Raw genomic sequence first — 20,310 nt, forward strand, 5'->3', positions numbered from 1 at the left:
TGGTTGAACAGAGCTGTACACAGTTTTGTAGATGAGGTCTTACCAGTGCCTTGCACAATGACATTAATACTTCTCTATCTTGACTGGTCAGGCTTGACAAAGCCCTAGCTGGGATGATTTAGTTGGGAATTGGTCCTGCTTTGAGCATGGGGTTGGACTAGATGACCTCCTGAGGTCCCTTTCAACCCTGATATTCTATGATTCTATGACTGGAAATTCCTTGCCTGATACATCTAGGATTGCATTTGCCTTTTTCACAGTCATATCACATCATTGTCATTCTGTGATTAACCAACACACCCTGGTCTCTCACCTCTTCTGTGACTTCCAACTGCTGACCCTCCAGATTAAAGCAGAAATTCTTATTGTTAGACCCTAAGTGTATGTGAACTATTGAGATCCATCGCATTTTTGTTACTCCAGCCTTGAAAGGTCATCTATCTCTTCCTGTATAACATTCCAGTCCTCCTCTGTATTGACAATGCCTCTCAACTTTGTAGCATCAGCAAATTTCATTAGCACACTCCTACTTTTTGTGCCACGGTCATTAATAAAATATTCCCAAGCCTGATCCTTGAGGAACTTCCCTAGTAATGTCTCTCCAGTCCTATAGTTCACCTTTCAGCACAACCTGTTGCCTTCTTCCCTTTAGCCAGTTCCTTATCTACATTACAATTCTTGTACTAATCCCCATTTTCATTAATAAATTTCCCATATGGTACCCTGTCAAACACTTTACTGAAACCCAAGTATATTAGATCTACTTAATTTTCCCTTTCTACAAAATCAGTTCTGTTCTCAAGGAAGGAAATGAGGTTAGTCAGGCACAATATAACTTGGATAAATCCATGTTGCATTACATCCCCTTTTCTCTTTACTTCCATGAATATGATTATTCTTTCCTTCGCTCTTTGTTCCAAAACCTTGCATTCTAGTGAGGTTAGACTAATAAATCTGTAATTGCCTGGATCACTTTCCCCCCATTTCTTATATAAAGTATAATATTAGCTATTCTCCAGTTATATAATGCTACCCCCGGATAGATAGATTTATTAAAAATCCTTGCTACCAGGTTAGCAATCTCATGTGCCACTTTTCAGTATTCTGGGATGGAAATTATCTGGTCCCCCTGATTTGAGTGCATTAAGCTCTGTTTTTTCTTTCTCCTCAGAGGTGGTAGTTTCCATCTCTATATGCTTATTTCCAACAGCCATCCTGTCTTCATGCCCATGTTCCGTATTCTCCTCATTGTTGAAAACAAAGGCAAAGGATTTACGTAGTTTTTGGGCCTACCTAGATTAACTTTAATTTCCTCCCCATCAACACAGACCATATATCAGACCAACCTCATCCTTCCTTATTTTGGTTTTGTTTATATAACTATAAAAACCTCTTATTTATTTTAATTTCCTTGGCAAGAGCTAATTCAGCTTGACTTTTAGCAGTTCTCACTTTATTTTTACATGTTCTAACCTCCAAAATGTAGCTTTCTTTGTTTATCAGTCCCCTTTTCCATTCCCTATAGGCTCTGTGCTTACTCCTAATAACCTTTTGTGACGTTGTTATTCATCCAGCTGGGTCTGGAACCTATTGCTACAAGTCTTTTCCCCTTGCTTGGGATGCAAAGTGCAGATAGTTTTTGTATAGTTGATTTATAGAAATTCCAAGCCTCCTCCGTATTAAGTCCTTGAACTCTTTAGTCCAGTTGACTTCTTTAAGTCTCTGCTTTTTAAGTGAATTCTTACTAAAGTAAACAATTTATATTGATTGTTTGAACTAGGATGAAAGTTTTTAAATGAAGGGCAAAATATATAGAGCTGCTGAGGTCTCCAGGAAACTTTGAATTATCTAGATCTTTATATGTTATGTAAGCCTGTTTTTATGCAAGTAGTAGGTTTTATAACATTTTAGCATATCTTTTACAATTTTAATACATTGTAGTCCAATATAAAATTAGAATATAGTACAAAAATGTTCTATTCAAGACAAGACAAAGTAGCAAATTTATTTTGCAAGCGTTTAAAGTTATACTTTCTAATCTTTGTGGTAGTTAAAGTTTAAAATTTTATTTTAAAATATAATTTTGTTGTTTGGTGTTCATATTCTTTTTAACATATTCAGTCTTTACAGAAACATTGCTATTCAGCTTCCTCATTTTAGGAGAGAGGATAGAAACTTTATAAGAAATATTTTATTTTTAATTTATGGTAAAGCCAAAATTTTCAGGGTTCTTTTTTTATTCTCTTTTTTTGTCACAAAAGACTGTTTTTGAACAGATTTTTATAACTAAATGTTAGAATCTTAAATTGATTTTGATAAACTTGTTTCATTAATAAAATGTTTTATAACTAAAAAAGCCCAAGTTTTTAAAACCACATTAAAATATACCATTTAATCTAGGGACAAATAATTCTGTCAGTGCAAACTGATTCAACAATGAATTACTGTTTGGAATGTGGCCTTTTGATAGTTTAGGAATGTTGTCATGAGTTGCCATCAGCATCTATTGTAACCAGTTTTGCTTATCTTCAAAAAAAATTTCATATGCTTTTAATAAAAGTTTTCTGCTAACATCTTTAGGGCTGCCGAGTTTAGGAATGTGAAATTACATAGGTGTTTACAAAATTTCTACCACATCGTAAAGATGAATAATCTGATATTTCTAAATACAAGAGCTCTACTGACAATTGAAGGACTTCATGAAAGTCAGTTGAAGCTAGTTAGAGTCAATGACCCAATAAACTATGAGAACTAGGGGACTTTATTACAGTTTTAATGGGCCAGATGGATCTGAAAAATTAGAGTAATCAAGGGTCATCAGAAATTATACCAAAGAATTAGAAGAATTTGGCAAGCACACTGCATTCAAGTTTTTCATTTAATGTGTTTCTGTTTTTTGATGGAAACACAGATATTGGATCTGAGTCTCCTCTCTCTTAACCGGGTATTACTCCTGTCTTGCTGCATGGAGTTGGAGTTATTCTGTATTTACACCTATGTAAAAGAATCAGGTCCGTTAATTTGTGTTTGGAGGTTAAAAATAATTGCTTTCTTTCTGTTAGAAGACTGTGATTTCATTTATAAAAGTCTAGGTGCCTGCCACTCTGTAGCTAGCAGGATACTTTTTTAAAAATTGTTTATGGGCATAGTTTCCTATAGAGCAGCTTGTGCTTGGGGTCCAAGCCACAATAGGTGCATGTTTGTAGATTAGTATGACAGTGAATGTCATTCCTGTGGTCTGACAGTTTTTTGCCAGATTTCTCACTTGTGAAGTGGTCAAAAAATGGGATGAACTTTTTGTGAAAATTTGCACAAAAAATTGTCCCTGTTCTTAAAAGAAATGTTTTGGGTTTTGTTGGCCTGCTCTGATAACTTATACATAAACTGTGAAACTGGAAATTAGAGAAAATTGACACTCTTAGACTGGATACTTTTAAAAAATATTTAGTTCAAAACACATTTTAAAAAGTGAAATTTCGAATTAAAAACGTATCCACTTAGAATGTTCATGGTGGTAATTTTGTGATGTAGAAATTCTTATTGCTTTTCATTTTAAAGTATAAAATTCCCCTTGATGCAACTCCAAATATTATTACATTTTTAAACTGTTAATTTCTCATTTTATTTTGCTTTGCACACAGCATTGTGATAATTTTGCATAGTATTTTACATGAATTAGGCAATTCAGTTATGCTGACATAAAATGACCTAAGATAACGTTTTTGCCTCTTTGTACAAGCTCTACACTAGAGCTTGTTGGGAATGTTTTTAATGGCATTTCATCAAACATGAAATGATTTGGGGGTAAAGTTCAATTTTGATTAATTTCACATTCCAAAAAAATTTGAATTATTTTTTTGAAATTGTCAATATGTCTCATTGACATTTTTTACTCTGTTTTTCTGGTTAAAACAACAACTTTCTGTTTAGAAATTTAAATTTAATTTCTAAGTTCAAGTTAAAAAAAAAGGTTGAAATATTTCAAAATTATTGAAATAAAACAATTTGTTTGACCCAATCTGAATTAATTTTTTTTCATGAACAATTTTGAGATTTTGACTTTTCATCCTGATTTGGGATGGGGAAAAATGTTTAAAATCTCAAATTCTCTTGGGATGGGAAAACTGTTTCCTGACCAGCTCTAGTCTACATTCTGTGAATAGATACGTACGTTTTGTATAGCTTAAGTAGGCTTGTAAAACTTTTTCATGACAATTTTCTGTGGAAGAATTAACCAGTTTATGTTGCATCTTCATCTGGTGGGAAAATATTTTCTTATGCTTGCCTCTTGCAGATGTCCTATGGGTCTATTTTCTCTTCTTTCATTATAATTTAACAGTATGTTTCTGCAAGAAAGTCACACTGCTGTGAGGTATTGCCTCTGATCTTAATGTAAAGAAAGATTAATATTAAAAAAAGTGAGTGTCAGTCATTGTGGGCCTTATGTTCCTGACTTTTATATCTGAAGGATTCCAAGGAGATGCTGAAGTCCTTGGGTATTTATGCTCCAATGCTGTACCATAATTGCTTTTAGGACTAGCCCAGTCAAAAACAGAGCATCATCTTCTTCCCCCATCCACCAGTTGGAATATGTGCCCAGAAAGCAACCCTGCAACCCTGTCATCCTCCTCCTCCTCCATCACGCAGCTGCTCTCTCCCAGAGGTATCAGGGTTGATAAGATAGTCGAGAGCTATGCCAAAACTATCCTACAGACAACCTTTGGAAACTGCCTCTCCCCTTCTATTGGGGTGATGAAATCTTACAGCCAACAAATGGGTGCTGGTCATTGTCACCCATAACTACCTCATCCAATTCCCTTCCCTGACCACCTTCAGGGATCCTTCTCACAAGAGCTTAAGAAATAGCCTTGTTGCTTTGTCTAGCTAGGAGCCATAGAAAAGGTTCTGCAGGAGGACAGGGGAGGAAGCTTCTTCCTCATTTGAAGAAAAGTGTGCGTATGTGGGGGAGGGAGAGTTTGGTCCTATCATAGATCTGAAGAGACTGGATAAATATATATTTAGGATGCTAATCCTTGCATCCATTATTCCATCACTTCAGACTCTAGGCTGGCTTGTGACTCTTGACTTGCAGGGTACTTACATTGCCTTCCACCCGGCCAACAGGAAGCACCTGAAACTTATGGTGGGGCCAAACCATTACCAACATATGGTATTTCCCTTCAGGTTCTCCAGAGCACTGAGTATCTTTGTGAAATGCCTTGTCATGATAGCAACATACCCAAGGAAAAGGGCATCCATTTATACCCATATCTAGACAAATGGCTGATTAGCGGCAGATCGTCTTTAGAAACACTAAAAAGTCTCAGCTGTGCCCACCATCTATTCTCCTGGCCGGGCTCCTGATGAGCCTGTGAAAAATTGTCACTCATCCCATCATATATGATGGGGTTCATAAGGGCCAGGATAGATTCTTCAAGACAGTGAGTTCATACTTACCATAGGACAGATTCCTCTCCCCTCAGTTGTAACTGAATATGGTGCTGTCACACCCAGCTCTGACGGTATGGACTTTGCTCACATCATTACGCATCATGTCTGTGTGCAGGTATGTGTACTTGCCAGACTTCACGGGAGGCTCCTACAACTGCCTCAGATCAAGCTACTCCCTGCAGAGCATCAGATGAACAAAACAGATTTAATTCCATCTCATGTTCTTGCAGCGCTGACCTTTTAGCTGCATCCTGGCAGTCTTAAAAAGGGATCCTATACTGTCTCCATCTAGGGTATTGGTTCCAGATGCATCGGAGACAGCCTGGGAGCCCAGCTGGACCGCCTGTAGGTACAAGTGACAAGAACATCTTGGAGCTCAAAGCCATCAGATTGGCATGCATGGCATTCCTCCTGATCCTATAACACTCTGTAGACAGACAGACAGGATGACAGTGGCGTACTATGGAAACAAGCAAAGGGATGCTTGCTTTTCCCCTCAGTTCTGCAGGGAGGCAGTCAAACTATGGAACTGGTGCCATGTGCATCGCATAACTCTGATGACCCGACACCTCCAGGAGCTAGCAACAACTTGATGGATTTCTAAGCAGTCTGTCAGCAACCACAAGTGTCACTGCTGAAATCCATCACTGAATCAATATTCCATCAACAGGGGAATCTGGGAGTAGGGAACCATGCCAAGTGCCCAAACTTCTGGAGGAGGCGTGAACTCAGGATCCTTGCCAGATGTGTTCTTCAGGACATCCTTTATGCCTCTCCTCTGATCTCACTGATCCCCAGGGTGTTTGCCAAGGTCTGAGGCAATTAGGCTAAGCTCATCCTCCTAACTCCCTACTGGCGAAGGCAGTTTTGGCTTGTTGATCTGCTCCAAGTATCCACACAACTCCCAAATAGGCTCCTAGACCATCCAGACCTGTTGTTGCAAGAACAAGGACAGGTATTCCATCCAGATCCGAAGTTGCTGCAACCAATAGCCCAGTTGCTTGTTGGCTGAGCACTATGGAAAGGGACTGCTCCTCACAAGTTTAGGAGTCCCGTCCTGGCACAAAGCAGGGAGCTATCCTCAAGAAAGACATACCCCTCCAAATGGAAATATTCTTGATTATGGTCAGACCAACATGGCCTAGACCCAGTCCAAGCACTCATAATAAAGATTTTGGAATAGTTGTTGCAGCTAAAGCATTCTGGACTCTGATTAAGCTCAATAAATGTTCGCCTGGTAGCAATATCCACTGAGGTAGTCACTCTTTGGTCTTCTCTCATACAATGATAGCCAAATTCCTTAAGGGCCTGATTCATGCTTACCTGCTCTTTTGAGAGCCTACTCCAGCATGGGACCTCAACATTGTCCTTCTGAAGCTTATGAAGTTCCCACTTTGAGGCCCTCTGTGAGTGCTCCATCCACTCTCTTATTTTAAGAATGGTCTTTCTGGTTGCCATTACCTTGGCTGGAAGAGTGAGCAAGATTCAGGCACTAATAGCCAGAATCCCAATATACTTAGTACCACTTTTATCCTTATGGAACAAAGACCTCAAGCAAAATTAATCCCCAAGGCGGTTTCTGAGTTCCACCTAAACCAATTAGTGAGTTTTCCCAAAATTATATTCCACACAAGGGAAGAAGAAGCTGCATATTCTGGACATATATAGAGCTCTTATATCTAAACAGGACCAAATCTTTCAGATGGCTCCCACATCTATTTGTGGCTGTAGCCGACTGTTCCAAAGACCAGGCTTATTTAATTGCAAATACTATCAAACTTGGTAATACATTGCATCTCACTATGTTACCAGCTGGCTGATGTACCTCTCCCACCAGCTTGTAAGGCTCACTCCACCAGAGCCCAAGCAGCATCCTTGGCTTGTTACTGAAACATGCCGATATCCAAAATCTGCAAAGCTGTTATGTGGAGCAATCTGCTAATGTTTCTAAAGCATTATGCATGTGACTTAGCTGCTAGATCAGATGCCAGATCTGGGAGAGCAATATTCCAGTCTCTGTTTGAGTGATGCAGCTGATACTCCTTATTACCACCATCCTGAAGAGCATGCTGCTTGCCAGTCACCTCTAGTGGGATCCACACTGACACATTCGCTAAGTAAGAACAATTACCCTGTAGTAACTGTGGTTCTTCAAGATATTGTAGTCAGTGTGGATTCCACAGCCCATGCTCCCTCATGTCTTTCAAAGTCCTTAGGTAACACAGGGTTTGAATTGCAAGAGAACTGAGGGTATGGCTACACTTGCAAGTTGCAGCGCTGGTGGAGGCTTTCCAGCGCTGCAATTAGTAAGTGTCCACACCTGCAGGGCATATCCATCGCTGCAACTCCCTGGCTGCAGCGCTGGCCGTACACCTGGCTCAGCATGGGGAATAAGGATTGCAGCGCTGGTGATCCAGCGCAGGTCATCAAGTGTGGCCACACACCAGCGCTGTTATTGGCCTCCAGGGTATAAGGATGTATCCCAGAATGCTTTTAACTAAATTACTCCCTTTGTTTTGTTATGCAGCCTCTCTTTGTTTTGTTGTGAACTCCCGTTGCTACCGGAGCTGCTCTACCGGAGCTGCTTATGCTGTGATCAATCTGTATCCTCCTCCCTGCGTGATTCACAGGGGTTGAGTGTTTGCTTTTTGCTTGACCAGCAGCGAGAAAGCGAGTCGGCAGCTGCTTATCTGGTCTGCAGGCTTTTGCAGTTAAAGAATAAGGGGTTGGGTTTTGTTGTCAACTCCGTGCACATGGAGCTGCTTCAAACACAGCTCCTGTTTGCTGTCATCAATCTGTAACTACTGTCAACAATGAAATGAGAACCCCCTGCCTGTCTCATTCACAGGGGTTGAGTGTTTGCTTTGCTTGAGAGAAACAGGGGGAGGGGGCAGAGGGGGGAAAGGGAGTATGTTGGATGCAGGCTGTTTGCAGTTAACAGTAAGGGGGTGGGAAAATTTTCTGATTTTGCACAGTGTCGGTTCCAAAAATCCACTCTCTCTGTCCCCCCTGGTCCCTGTCACATTGCCCCACACCCCCCTCTTTTGAAAAGCACGTTGCTGCCACTTGAATGCTGGGATAGCTGCCCATAATTCATCACTCCCAACAGCGCTGCAAATGCTGCAAATGTGGCCACACTGCAGCGCTGGTAGCTGTGAGTGTGGCCACACACCAGCGCTGGCCCTGCACAGCTGGACGACCAGCGCTGCAACTACCAGCGCTGCAGATTTGTAAGTGTAGCCATACCCTGAGGGAGGGTCATGGTGGCTCTGCCCTTTTTGCTCTTGTATAGCGTGTGAGGAGGCGCAGGCGCATGTGTGGTGCTGATGGGTATAGTTCAGAAGATTCTGATATTGCACACACGAGGCACATACACACCTACAGTGGAACCTACACAGACTACAACATCTTGAAGAACAACATTTACTGTATGGTAAGTAATGATTCTTTTCCTTGGAAACTGATGTCTAAGCCCCCATTCACATGGGAAAGTTTCTTATCTGCCACTGATGAATTGATAAATCAATTTATCAGTCTCTGGCTTCAGGCTTTCCTAAGTGTCTGTTATCTTGAAAATCACTACAGTGGTGGGATTTTAAGTATTGTACAGTCACCTTATGTGTGTTCATAATTAAGTCTTGGGGTATGTCTACACTATGGGATTACTCCGATTTTACAGAATTAGATTTTTTGGCAACAGATTGTATAAAGTAGAGTGCATGCGGCCACACTAAGCACATTAATTCGGCGGTGTGCGTCCATAGTACCGAGGCTAGCGTCGACTTTTGGAGCGTTGCACTGTGGGTAGCTATCCCATAGTTCCCGCAGTCTCCCCCGCCCATTGGAATTCTGGGTTGAGATCCCAATGCCTGATGCGGCAAAAAACATTGTCGTGGGTGGTTCTGGGTACATGTCATCAGGGCCTCCCTCTCCCTCCCTCCGTGAAAGCAACGGCAGACAACCGTTTCACGCCTTTTTTCCTGGGTTACTTGTGCAGATGCCATACCACGGCAAGCATGGAGCCCGCACAGCTGACCGTCACCGTAAGTCTCCTGGGTGCTGGCAGATGTGGGACTGCATTGCTACACAGCAGCAGCTCATTGCCTTTTGGCAGCAGATGGTGCATTAGGACTGAAAGCCATCCTCATCATACAGAGATGGGAGTGACTCAGCCACGTCATTTTCCATTTTCTGCTGAGCACTTAGGAGATGAGGGCTAGCAGTCATAATGCAGCATCTTCTGCTAAGCACCCAGGAGATGATGATGGCTAGCAGTCATACTGCACCGTCTGCTGCCAGCCTAAGATGTAAAAGATAGATGGAGTGGATCAAAACAAGAAATAGACCAGATTTGTTTTGTATTCATTTGCTCCCCCCTCCCTCCATGAAATCAACAGCCTGCTAAACCCAGGCTTTTGAGTTCAATCCTTAGGGGGCCATTCTGTGTGACAGTTGTTTGTGTTTCTCCTTGATGCAAAGCCTCCGCCTTTGTGGATTTTAATTCCCTGTAAGCCATGTCGTCAGTCACCCCTCCCTCCATCAGAGCAACGACAGACAATCGTTTCGCGCCTTTTTTCAGTGCAGATGCCATACCATGGCAAGCATGGAGCCTGCTCAGCTCAACACAGCAGTCAAGAACATTGTAAATACCTCGCGCATTATCGTGCAGTTTATGCTGAAGCAGAAACTGGAAAACCAGGCGAGGAGGAGGTGACAGCAGCGTGGCGACAAGAGTGATGAGGACATGGACACAGAATTCTCTCAAAGTGCTAGCCAAATGTGAAGATCCCTGCTAGCCAAACGCGAACAGCTCAGTGCCAATACCCTTCCCCCCCTCCCCACTTGACTAACTGCGAGGAGGATTTCTTTTCAGCCACAGGCAAACAGCCCAGTAGGAACGGCCACCTCTGAATGTCCCCTTAATTAAATTCCCGTATTTCAATCAGGTTACCATGAACGATATCACTCTCCTGAGGATAACACAGCAAGATAAGGAATGGATGTTGCTTGAATGTCAGCAAACACTGGGACAATACGCTGCCATGCTTTGTCATGCAGTGATACCAGATTAATTGCTACTAGCATAGCGTGGTAAAGTGTCCTACCATGGAGGACGGAATAAGGCTGCCCTGCCCAGAAACCTTCTGCAAAGGCTTTTGTGGTACCTCCAGGAGAGCTTCATGGAGATGTCCCTGGAGGATTTCTGCTCCATTCCCAGACACGTTAACAGACTTTTGCAGTAGCTGTAATGACTGTGAATGCATCCCAAGTCCTCAGGAAAAATTAATAATTAAAAACGCTTGCTTTTAAACCATGTTTTATATTTACAAAGGTACACTCACCAGAGGACCCTTCTCCAACTTCATGGTCCGGGATACCGCCTTGGGAGGGTTGGGAGGGTATTTCAGTCAGGGTGATAAAAAGATCCTGGCTGTTGGGGAGAATGGTGTGCTGTGTGTTCTCCGCAAGCTCCTTGTTGTCGTCGTCCTCATCTTCCCTGTCCGCAAAATCCTCAGGCATCCACCGTGGTGAAGGGTGGGGTAGTGGTGGCAGCCGCCCCTAGAATTGCATGCAGCTCAGCATAGAAGCAGCATGTCTGCATCTTGCTCCGGACCGTCCATTTGCTGCTTTGGTTTTCTGGTATGCTTGTCTGAGCTTCTTAACTTTCACAACAGTGAATCCCTGTTGTGGCCTCTCTCCATCATGCCCTTGGAGACTTTTTTTCAAATGTTTTGGCATTTCATCTTTTGGAACGTAGTTCTGCTAGCACAGAATCGTCTCCCCATACAGTGATGAGATCCAGTACCTCCCATACGGTCCATGCTGGAGCTGTTTTTCAATTATTGGACTGCATGGTTACCTGTGCTGCTGAGCTCTGCATGGTCACCTCTGCTGATCAGCTCTCCACGCTGGGCAAACAGGAAATGAAATTCAAAAGTTCGCGGGGCTTTTCCTGTCTACCTGGCCAATGCATCCGAGTTCAGATTGCTGTCCAGAGTGGTCAAAATGGTGCACTGTGGGATAGCTCCCGGAGGCCAATACCGTCAAATTGCATCCACACTAACCCTAATTTGAAGTGGCAATGTCTATTTCAGCGCTACTCCACTCATTGGGGAGGAGTACAGAAATCGATTTTAAGAGCCCTTTATGTCAAAGTAAATGGCTTCATTGTGTGGATGGGTGCAGGGTTAATTCAATTTAATGCTGCTAAATTCGACCTAAACTCGTAGTGTAGACCAGGCCTTGGTCATAGTTTCTTGAAACATTACGATTGAACTTTTTATGTTTGCCTTCAAATTCAAAATATTGAAGAATGCTGTTGTATTTCCCACTCTCCCAACTTTTTTTATTTGTTCTTTTGCTCCCTGTGTTTCCTGTTAAGATTCACTTAGGCATGTCTTTCACTAGGATGGAGAAAAACATTTATGTGGCAATTCGTTATAGATTTCCAGGTTTTCTAAATCTTTTTATTCTAGTGAATTGGATAGTTTTTCCTGTACGTGATTCTGTTTTCTTTTGGGAGCAAGATGTGAAAGTATAACCTACCTTTTCTAGAGAACATTACAGATTGAGTTAGAAGGTGTATACAACTTTAGCCTCTTACCAGTTATATCTGTTTGTTAAATAGGAGGAGAAACAGTATTTCAGATTTTAGTCTGGAGTATTATTTGTTGTTAATGTAATCCTTTTGTCTGGCAAAGATATTATGATATTACTGTGGGAATGGGCATCAGAAGCAATGTTTATAAAATGTATTAAATTGTAAGACCCAGTGGTGAACAAGGAATAAGTAGCCAGGCATGTTATCTGGTTCCCCTTTTGTTCCTTTTGCGGCCAGGGGCTTCAAAAATGTTCTGGAAATACTGCATGGCTATTGCAACAAAAATGTTGGAAACTCTGAAGGCAAGTCAGTCTGCTGGATTTAATTCCTCTTCCAATTTTTTGAGATCCGGGTGATCTTAATTTTTGTCTTGTGAGATGGACTCCCCCTTTTCAATCCGAGCTTTCTTAGTTATGAAAAAGTAGCTTTTATTTGAGTAAGCTATTCTAAACTCATCTGTCAATAGGAAATTAAATTTAGTTCTCTGGGAAGCTTTTTGAGTTGGTCTGCCTCATTTGAGTTACCAAGCAAGTAGTGGTTGTGCAGATTTTAAAAAAAGACATTTTTTTTCTTCTAAATACTAATATTTAAAATAAAAAAGTTACCACAGGGTAAAATCAGATCTCCTGATTTTCATTCATTCATTCATTAGCTGCTTCTTTATTAGTGTCTTTGAACCTAGTATTGGATCAGAACATAAGATAGAGCATGATTATCTACAGATTCAATTAATTTCTCAACAAATTCGAAGGGTTACCTAAAGGTCTTTTCCAGGCGACTTCTTGCTTGGATTCCTAATGATTCTGTATCTTAAAGAGTTTCATGAATAAGCTGTGTCAGTGCTCTTTAACTATGGCTCGAGGTCTTCACAGGAAGAGGATATAAAAGGAGCAGTAATTTTTCAACAGATAATATTGTACTTATCCCCTCTCATCTAAGAAGGATGAGACAACAGGAGAAGAAAGAAGAGGTACAGATAGAATTCTTCTTGTCAGTCAGGATAAGTCTGCACTGTAATTGTGTGATTTGCAGCACATGTAGATATACCTGAGCTAGCTTTGTTGTATCTAGGTCCAAGTGAACTCAAATAACACCAGCAGTGAAGCTGAAGCAGTGCAGGTGGTAGCACAGTCTTGCCTTATACTCAGGGTCCCAGGCAGTTGGAGCTGTTGTAACTCAAGTTAGCTTTCATCTAGCTAGATCAAACCTGGGGTATATCTGCATGTATTGCCATCGCACCTCCTGATTGCAGTGTACCTCAGACAGAAATTTCTGCCTTAATAAAAGCTGATTCAGGCAACATTTGACTTAAGAAAGGGAAGTTAATTAAATAAAATATAAAGGGGACCCCCTCTTAACTCTGGTTGACTTTAATTAGTGGATCTGGAGCTCTGTTCCTTACACAGTTACAGTTATGCTACTGTTTCTGCCACTTACCACTCAGTGGTTGTGTAGACGGGTCAGACTCACCCCTGCGGCGCCTCCGGCTGGTGACTCCAGGAATTAGCTCTGTTCCAGCACTGGAGCACCCTCTACAGGCTGGTGATCCACCTGTCCTCAGGCCCCCGTGTCCCTCCTTGGACCCGGTGCCCTTTTACATGGGGGTGCTGCCCCCTGGCAGTAACCCCTTTCTCTCAGGGTCTCCCCTCTAAGGGAATCCCCACCCTCTATCCCTACCTTGCCTTAGTGTATTGCTACTGCCAGTCATTGTCTAGCCCCACATCCTGGGGCAGACTGCAGTATCAGCCAACTCATCACTGGCAAGGTTGGGTTTGGGCCTGCTGCCTTGGCCCACCCCTGGGCTGCCCTCTGCAACCCCAGTACCTATTAGCCCAGTGCTAGGCCGCAGCCTGGGGCTTTCCAGGCTGGAGCTCCCCAGCTCCTCAGCCTTTCCCCAGCCCTGCTTCACTCAGGTATCCAGTCTCAAGCTCCCTGCAGCCAGGCCCTTCTCTCTCTGAAGGCAGAGAGAGACTGACTGCCTCTGGCTTCCCTGACCTTTTATAGGGGCCAGCTGTGGCCCGATTGGGCTGTGGCCCAGCTGCAGCCACTTCCCCAATCAGCCCAGCTTTTAGAGCCACCGCTCTCAAGCCCAGCCAGGCCACTTTTAAACCCCTCAGGGCAGGAGCAGGGGTCCACCCTGCTACAGGCTGGTATATAGTTCCTTTCCTATACAGACAGAATCAGAGAAGATTAGGGTTGGAAGAGACCTCAGGAGGTTATCTAGTCCAACCCCCTGCTCCAAGCAGGGCCAACACCAACTAAATCATCCCAGCCAGGGCTTTGTCGAGCCGGGCCTTAAAAACCTCTAAGGATGGAGATTCCACCCCCTCTTTGGTAACCCATTCCAGTGCTTCATCACCCTCCTACTGAAATAGTTTTTCCTAATATCCAACCTAGACCTCTCCCAAGTTGTGAAAGTATAACCTACCTTTTCTAGAGAACATTACAGATTGAGTTAGAAGGTGTATACAACTTTAGCCTCTTACCAGTTATATATATATATACCTAGACCTCTCCCACTGCAATTTGAGACCATTGTGCCTTCTTCTGTCATGTGACACCACTGAGAACAGCCTAGCTCCATCCTCTTTGGAACCCCCTTCCCTTTCAGGTAGTTGAAGGCTGCTGTCAAATCCCCCCTCACTCTTCTCTTCTGCAGACTAAATAACCCCAGTTCCCTCAGCCTCTGCTCGTAAATTATGTGCCCCAGCTCCCAATAATTTTCGTTGCCCTCTGCTGGACTCTCTCCAATTTCTCCACATCCTCTCTGTAGTGGGGGGCCCAAAAGTGGATGCAATACTCCAGATGTGGCCTCACCAGTACCAAATAGAGGGGAATAATCACTTCCCTTGATCTGCTGGCAATGCTCCTACTAATGCAGCCCAATTTGCCATTAGCCTTCTTGGCACACTGTTGACTCATATCCAGCTTCTCGTCCACTGTAATCCCTAGGTCCTTTTCTGAAGAACTGCCCCTTAGCCAGTCAGTCCCCAGCCTGTAGCAATGCATGGGATTCTTCCATCCTAAGTGCAGGACTCTGCACTTGTCCTTCTTGAACCTCATCAGATTTCTTTTAGCTCAATCCTCCAATTTGTCTATGTCATTCTGGACCCTACCCCTGCCCTCCAGCTTATCTCCCTCTCCCCCTCCAGCTTAATGTCATCCGTGGACTTGCTGAGGGTGCAGTCCATCCTATTATCTAGATCATTAATGAAGATGTTGAACAAAACCGGCCCCAGGACAGACCCCTGGGGCACTCCGCTTGATACTATCTGCCAGTTATACATCGAGCCGTTGGTCACTATCTGTTGAGCCCGACGATCTAGCTAGTTTTCTATCCACGTTATAATCCATTCATCCAATCCATCCTTTTTTAACTTGCTGGCGAGAATACTGTGGGAGACCGTATCAAAAGCTTTGCTAAAGTCAAGGTATATCATGTCCACTGCTTTCTCCATAGCCTCAGAGCCAGTTATTTCATCACAGAATGTAATCAGGTTGGTCAGGCATGACTTGCCCTTGGTGAATCCATGTTGACTGTTCCTGATCACTTTCCTCTCCTCCAAGAGCTTCAAAATGTCCTTGGGTCGGTTTTGTTCAACATCTTCATTAATTAGGACCTGTTCCATGATTTTTCCAGGGACTGAGGTGAGGCTGACCTGTCTGTAGTTCCCTGGATTCTCCTTCACTTTTTTTTTTTTTTTAAGATGGGCACTTTTTTTTTTGCCTTTTTCCAATCATCAGGGACCTCCCCTGGTCACCATGAGTTTTCAAAGATAATGGCTCTGCAGTCACATCAGCCAACTCCCTCTGCACCTTCGGATGCACTAGATCCGGCCCCATGGACTTGTGCGTGTCCAGCTTTTCTAAATAGTCCTTAACCTGTTCTTTTATCACTGAGGGCTGCTCACTACCTCCCCATACTGTGCTGTCCAGTGGAGCAGTCTGGGAGCTGACCTTGTCTGTGAAGACTGAGGCAAAAAAAAGCATTGAGTACTTCAGTTTTTTCCACATGATCTGTCACTAGTTTGCCTCCTCTATTTAGTAAGGGTCCCACTCTTTCCCTGACCTCCTTGTTGCTAACATACCTGTAGGAACCCTTCTTGTTACCTTTCAGACCCCTTGCTAGCTGCAATTCCAGTTGTGCTATGGCCTTCCTGATTATACCCCTGCATGCTCGAGCAATATTTTTATATTCCTTCCTAGTCATCTGTCCAAGTTTTCACTTGTAAGCTTCCTTTTTGTGTTTAATATCACCGAAGATTTCTCTGTTAAGCCAAGCTGGTCTCCTGCCATATTTGCTATTCTTTCTGCACGTTGGGCTGGTTTGTTCCTGCACTCTCAGTAAGGCTTCTTTAAGATACAGCCAGCTCTCCTGGACTCCTTTCCCCCTCATATTAACTTCCCAGGGAATCCTGCCCATCGGTTCCCTGGGGGAGCCAAAGTCTGGTTTTCTGAAGTCCAGGGTCCATATTCTGCTGTTACCTTTCTTCCTTTTGCCAGGATCCTGAACTTAACTAGCTCAGGGTCACTGTTGCCCAGGTTGCCACCCACTTCTACTTCTCCTACCAATTCTTCCCTGTTTGAGAGCAGCAGGTCAATAGGAGCATGGCCCCTCGGTGGTTCCTCCAGCACTTGCACCAAGAAGTTGTCCCCAACACTCTCCAAAACTTCCTGGATTGTCTGTGCACTGCTGTATTTCTCTCCCAGCAGATGTCAGGGTGATTGAAGTCCCTCAGGACCTGTGATCTGGAAACTTCTCTTAGTTGTCCGAAGAAAGCCTCGTCTACCTCATCTACCTGGTCTGGTGGTCTATAGCAGATGCCAACCACAACATCACCCTTGTTGCTCTTGTCTCTAAACGTAACCCAAAGACTCTCAACAGGCTTTTCTCCAGTTTCATGCTGGTGTATTTACAGATGCACTTATAGCTTCCTCCAGCCCCTGACTTGCCATCATGGCTGCCACATCTCTTACCCCATTCCTCCTTCCTGGTTCTGCCCTAATCTGATTGCAGTTCTCCAATGTGCTGTCCTGTTTACATGAATACTAATTAAAGTTGTAGGCTAGGAATAGTAATCAGTGTGCCCTATTTAGGGGTGAAACTGTTCTCTATAGGGAAGAGTCACTGCTGTATTATAACATATTCTGATACCATGCTATTTTCAAGAAATATTACAAATTACAGAAGGCCAGTGGTGGAACTAGTTTTGTGAGTAAATATTTTAAAATAGACTAAATAGAGCAAAGTAAATTGCCATACTGATTGCCTCAAAACAACTTTTATCTGCTTTTATTATGGATTTCAGAGGACTAAAGCAAATTCAAACCAAAAATTAGTCAGTAATGGTGTAAAGGGCACATCTGTTTAGATTGCACAATAAAAGGTGAAACAATATTATTGTGAATTGACTTATGCTATTAGACATCTGCTATATCAAATTAAATATTATTTTTGTAGGAGTACAAACAATATAATTTTTTCTCTGTTGCTGTTTGAGTATCTGCAGTGAATCAGACACAAAGAACATCACTCTTAACTCTCTCCAATATTAACACCTTTCTTCTTATTTGTTAATGTTTATATGTATTCTCTGAAAACTCTACAAGGATATACTTTAATTTTTTCACACTAGCATGATTTTAACATTGCAGGTAGGTGTTAAGTGTCAAGAGTATAGTGTGGAAGTATAACACAACTAACTATTGAATTTTAGATCAATATTTTTTCAGTATTGGACCCTGTTAAAGGATTCAAATGGTTCTGCGATATACATCTCCTGTTGTAAAGCAAATATGTTAAGAATATTGGAAAAGTCTTTGTGCATATGAAATACTTTGCACTCTTACAGCATCTTGCTTCTGAAAATAAAATGCACTTTATAGAAATTAAAAAATTAAGCCCCTGAATACCCTTGCAAGATAGGAAAATATTATCCCCATTTTACAACTAGGGAAAGCAAGATGAGTTAAGTTTGGGATTTTCAAAGTGACCTAAAAGAGGTCAGTGCTCAATATCCATGGAAATTGAATTTTATTTCTTTTAGGTCCCTTTCAAAATTGCTGCCTTAATCTAATTGACTGACTTGTCCAAACAAGTAAGACAGTAGCAGATCCAGGAAAGTCTTTTTCATCTGAGTCCTGTGCATAAACTGCAGATGATCCTTTTTCCAACTGCAAGATGATGGCACTGCTGTCTTCTCAGAAGACGGTGTTAACTGGAGACACTGACTATGCTCTTAACATTGTAGTGGCTAACGCCAGAATGGTCCTAGCTGTTCTCAAGTAAGCCTCCTAAACAGAAGAGTTTTTATGTATGAATCATTGGCGAAGAAAGAAAATAATGGACTCTCCAATTGAGACGTTTTTCAGTTTTTCATGCTTAGGGAATGGAATTTCTCTGGTGGTTAAGATGCTTGTAGAGTATAGTAATATGACCAGGCAAAAATAATTTTTAGGATTGAGAGTAAGCCATGGACATAGCTATATTATTAAACTACTCCTATTTCATTTTAATTATTCCTACATCTATGAAATACATATTCTGCTTCCTAAGGAGTCTCACTATGGTATACAAGGAAATGAAATAAGAATTCTGGCAAGGAAGACTGTGTTAGTAATTTATGCCCTGGATAAAACAAAAATGCTATTTTAACTCAAATCCAGTAAACTTTTGAGCTACAAAATTTTTAAAAAGAATTTTATAATCTATAACATTTTAATGTCATTGACAAATTTTGAAATTGGCTCTTGATTATATGGTGGTCTCTATTGTATTTTAATAAAAATAGAAATCCACTCGCAAGTTTCATTCAGACCATTGTAGGATTTGTCTGTCTTGATGTGTAAATGTAATAGTTTACACTGTGATATTTTTCACAGTATAAGCTACAGTGTTTTTACTTGTAAATTTGTTGAATGGGAGAAAGTTTCATGCTGTGATTTTTTTCGTCTTTCTACAGGCTCAGCAGAAGGTTTGGGGAAAATAATTCAGAGGTTTCCTCAGAAGGATTGGGATGACACTCCCTTTCCCCAGGGAATAGAGTTGGTAAGTTTATATTAACCTGTATTTTATAAGCTTCTTAGAGAAGGAGCCTTAAAATTTAGTTCTGTGGGTGCATTCATCTAGCCTGACATGGTATTGAACAAGATCATGTTAGTGGGCTGTAGATAATGTCTTTGAGGTTTGTTTTCGGCTAGCAGAAGATACAGGAAAAAATATCCTCTCCATTCGCAGATGTAACTGAAATGTAAAAAGTAGAAAAATGATTTCTAAATATGGTTGCTTGAAAGTTGAAAACAAATTTATTTTAAAAAATAGTTGGAAAATTTAATAAGAAATGTCAGGGTTTTTTTTTTGTAAAATGAACGTGTATTTAATATGCAGAAGAAAATATGAATAATTTTAGATTTAATTTTCATCTTTAACCATTGCAGAACATTGTTGTTTTTATGTATGAAAAAGAATTATGAAAAGAGGTTCATTCAGTAATAAAAAATTTAAATTTAGGGTGTACAACGTAACTGTGCAGGGAGATCTTAGTAGCAAATTATTACTAAAATGCAACAAAAACTTATTAGTAAGATATTTGTATGACTGCATTTCTATGGTGGCTGAACAAACATGGCATGCAGTTATCCAGTATAACTGCATGACTTAACTGCATGACTTGTCTTGTGATAGTGCTTACCAGTACAAACTTTTTTTACACTTTAATATCTACTTCTGATAGAAGTTATTTGTTAATTTAAAATTCAGTACATACATGCAGTTGAAATCCAGACTTAAACTTACTGCATTGCTTTAAGAGCTACAGGTAGACAATTACACAAGTATTTGGGTGGATTTTTTGGGGCAGAAAGAAAGGAGAGATGGAGAGTTAGATTATTTGATAAATGTATTATGATTTTGTTGGAGCTAGAGCATACGCTGAAAGCAAGTTATCCATGGAATTTTGTTGTGGAACAGAAAAGAGAATTTCTTGCGGTCATGATGGTATGGAACATTGGTATCTTATTCAATAACATGTAAGACTGGTGCACTATAAAGTGCTTAAGGAAGTTTAATAGATGAACTATAGCTTGAGATAAAATAATGGATATATTTGTGCAAGCAGTCTCTCTTTTTCCTCCTCTCCTTAGACTTTCACCAGAATAAAAACTATATTATATCATGAGAAATTTTAGGAGAGTAAGAAATACATATTCTGGAATATCATAGGCTGAAATATGAGCTTTCTAACTAAATTTGAAATAGA

General features: G+C 41.4%; 1 protein-coding gene across 3 annotated transcripts in view; it reads left to right on the top strand.

Annotated features, from left to right (window-relative positions):
• Positions 1-20,310, top strand: part of SBF2 (SET binding factor 2) — a 599,778-nt gene that overhangs the window by 82,141 nt on the left and 497,327 nt on the right. For all 3 annotated transcript variants that reach the window (XM_039537930.1, XM_039537931.1, XM_039537932.1), the window contains exon 2: positions 19,015-19,100. In XM_039537930.1, the coding sequence (XP_039393864.1) occupies positions 19,015-19,100 (86 nt within the window). The remainder of the gene's footprint in view (positions 1-19,014; positions 19,101-20,310) is intronic.

This window comes from Mauremys reevesii, linkage group 4 (genome assembly GCF_016161935.1).
Source record: "Mauremys reevesii isolate NIE-2019 linkage group 4, ASM1616193v1, whole genome shotgun sequence".
Classification (NCBI taxonomy): domain Eukaryota; kingdom Metazoa; phylum Chordata; order Testudines; family Geoemydidae; genus Mauremys; species Mauremys reevesii.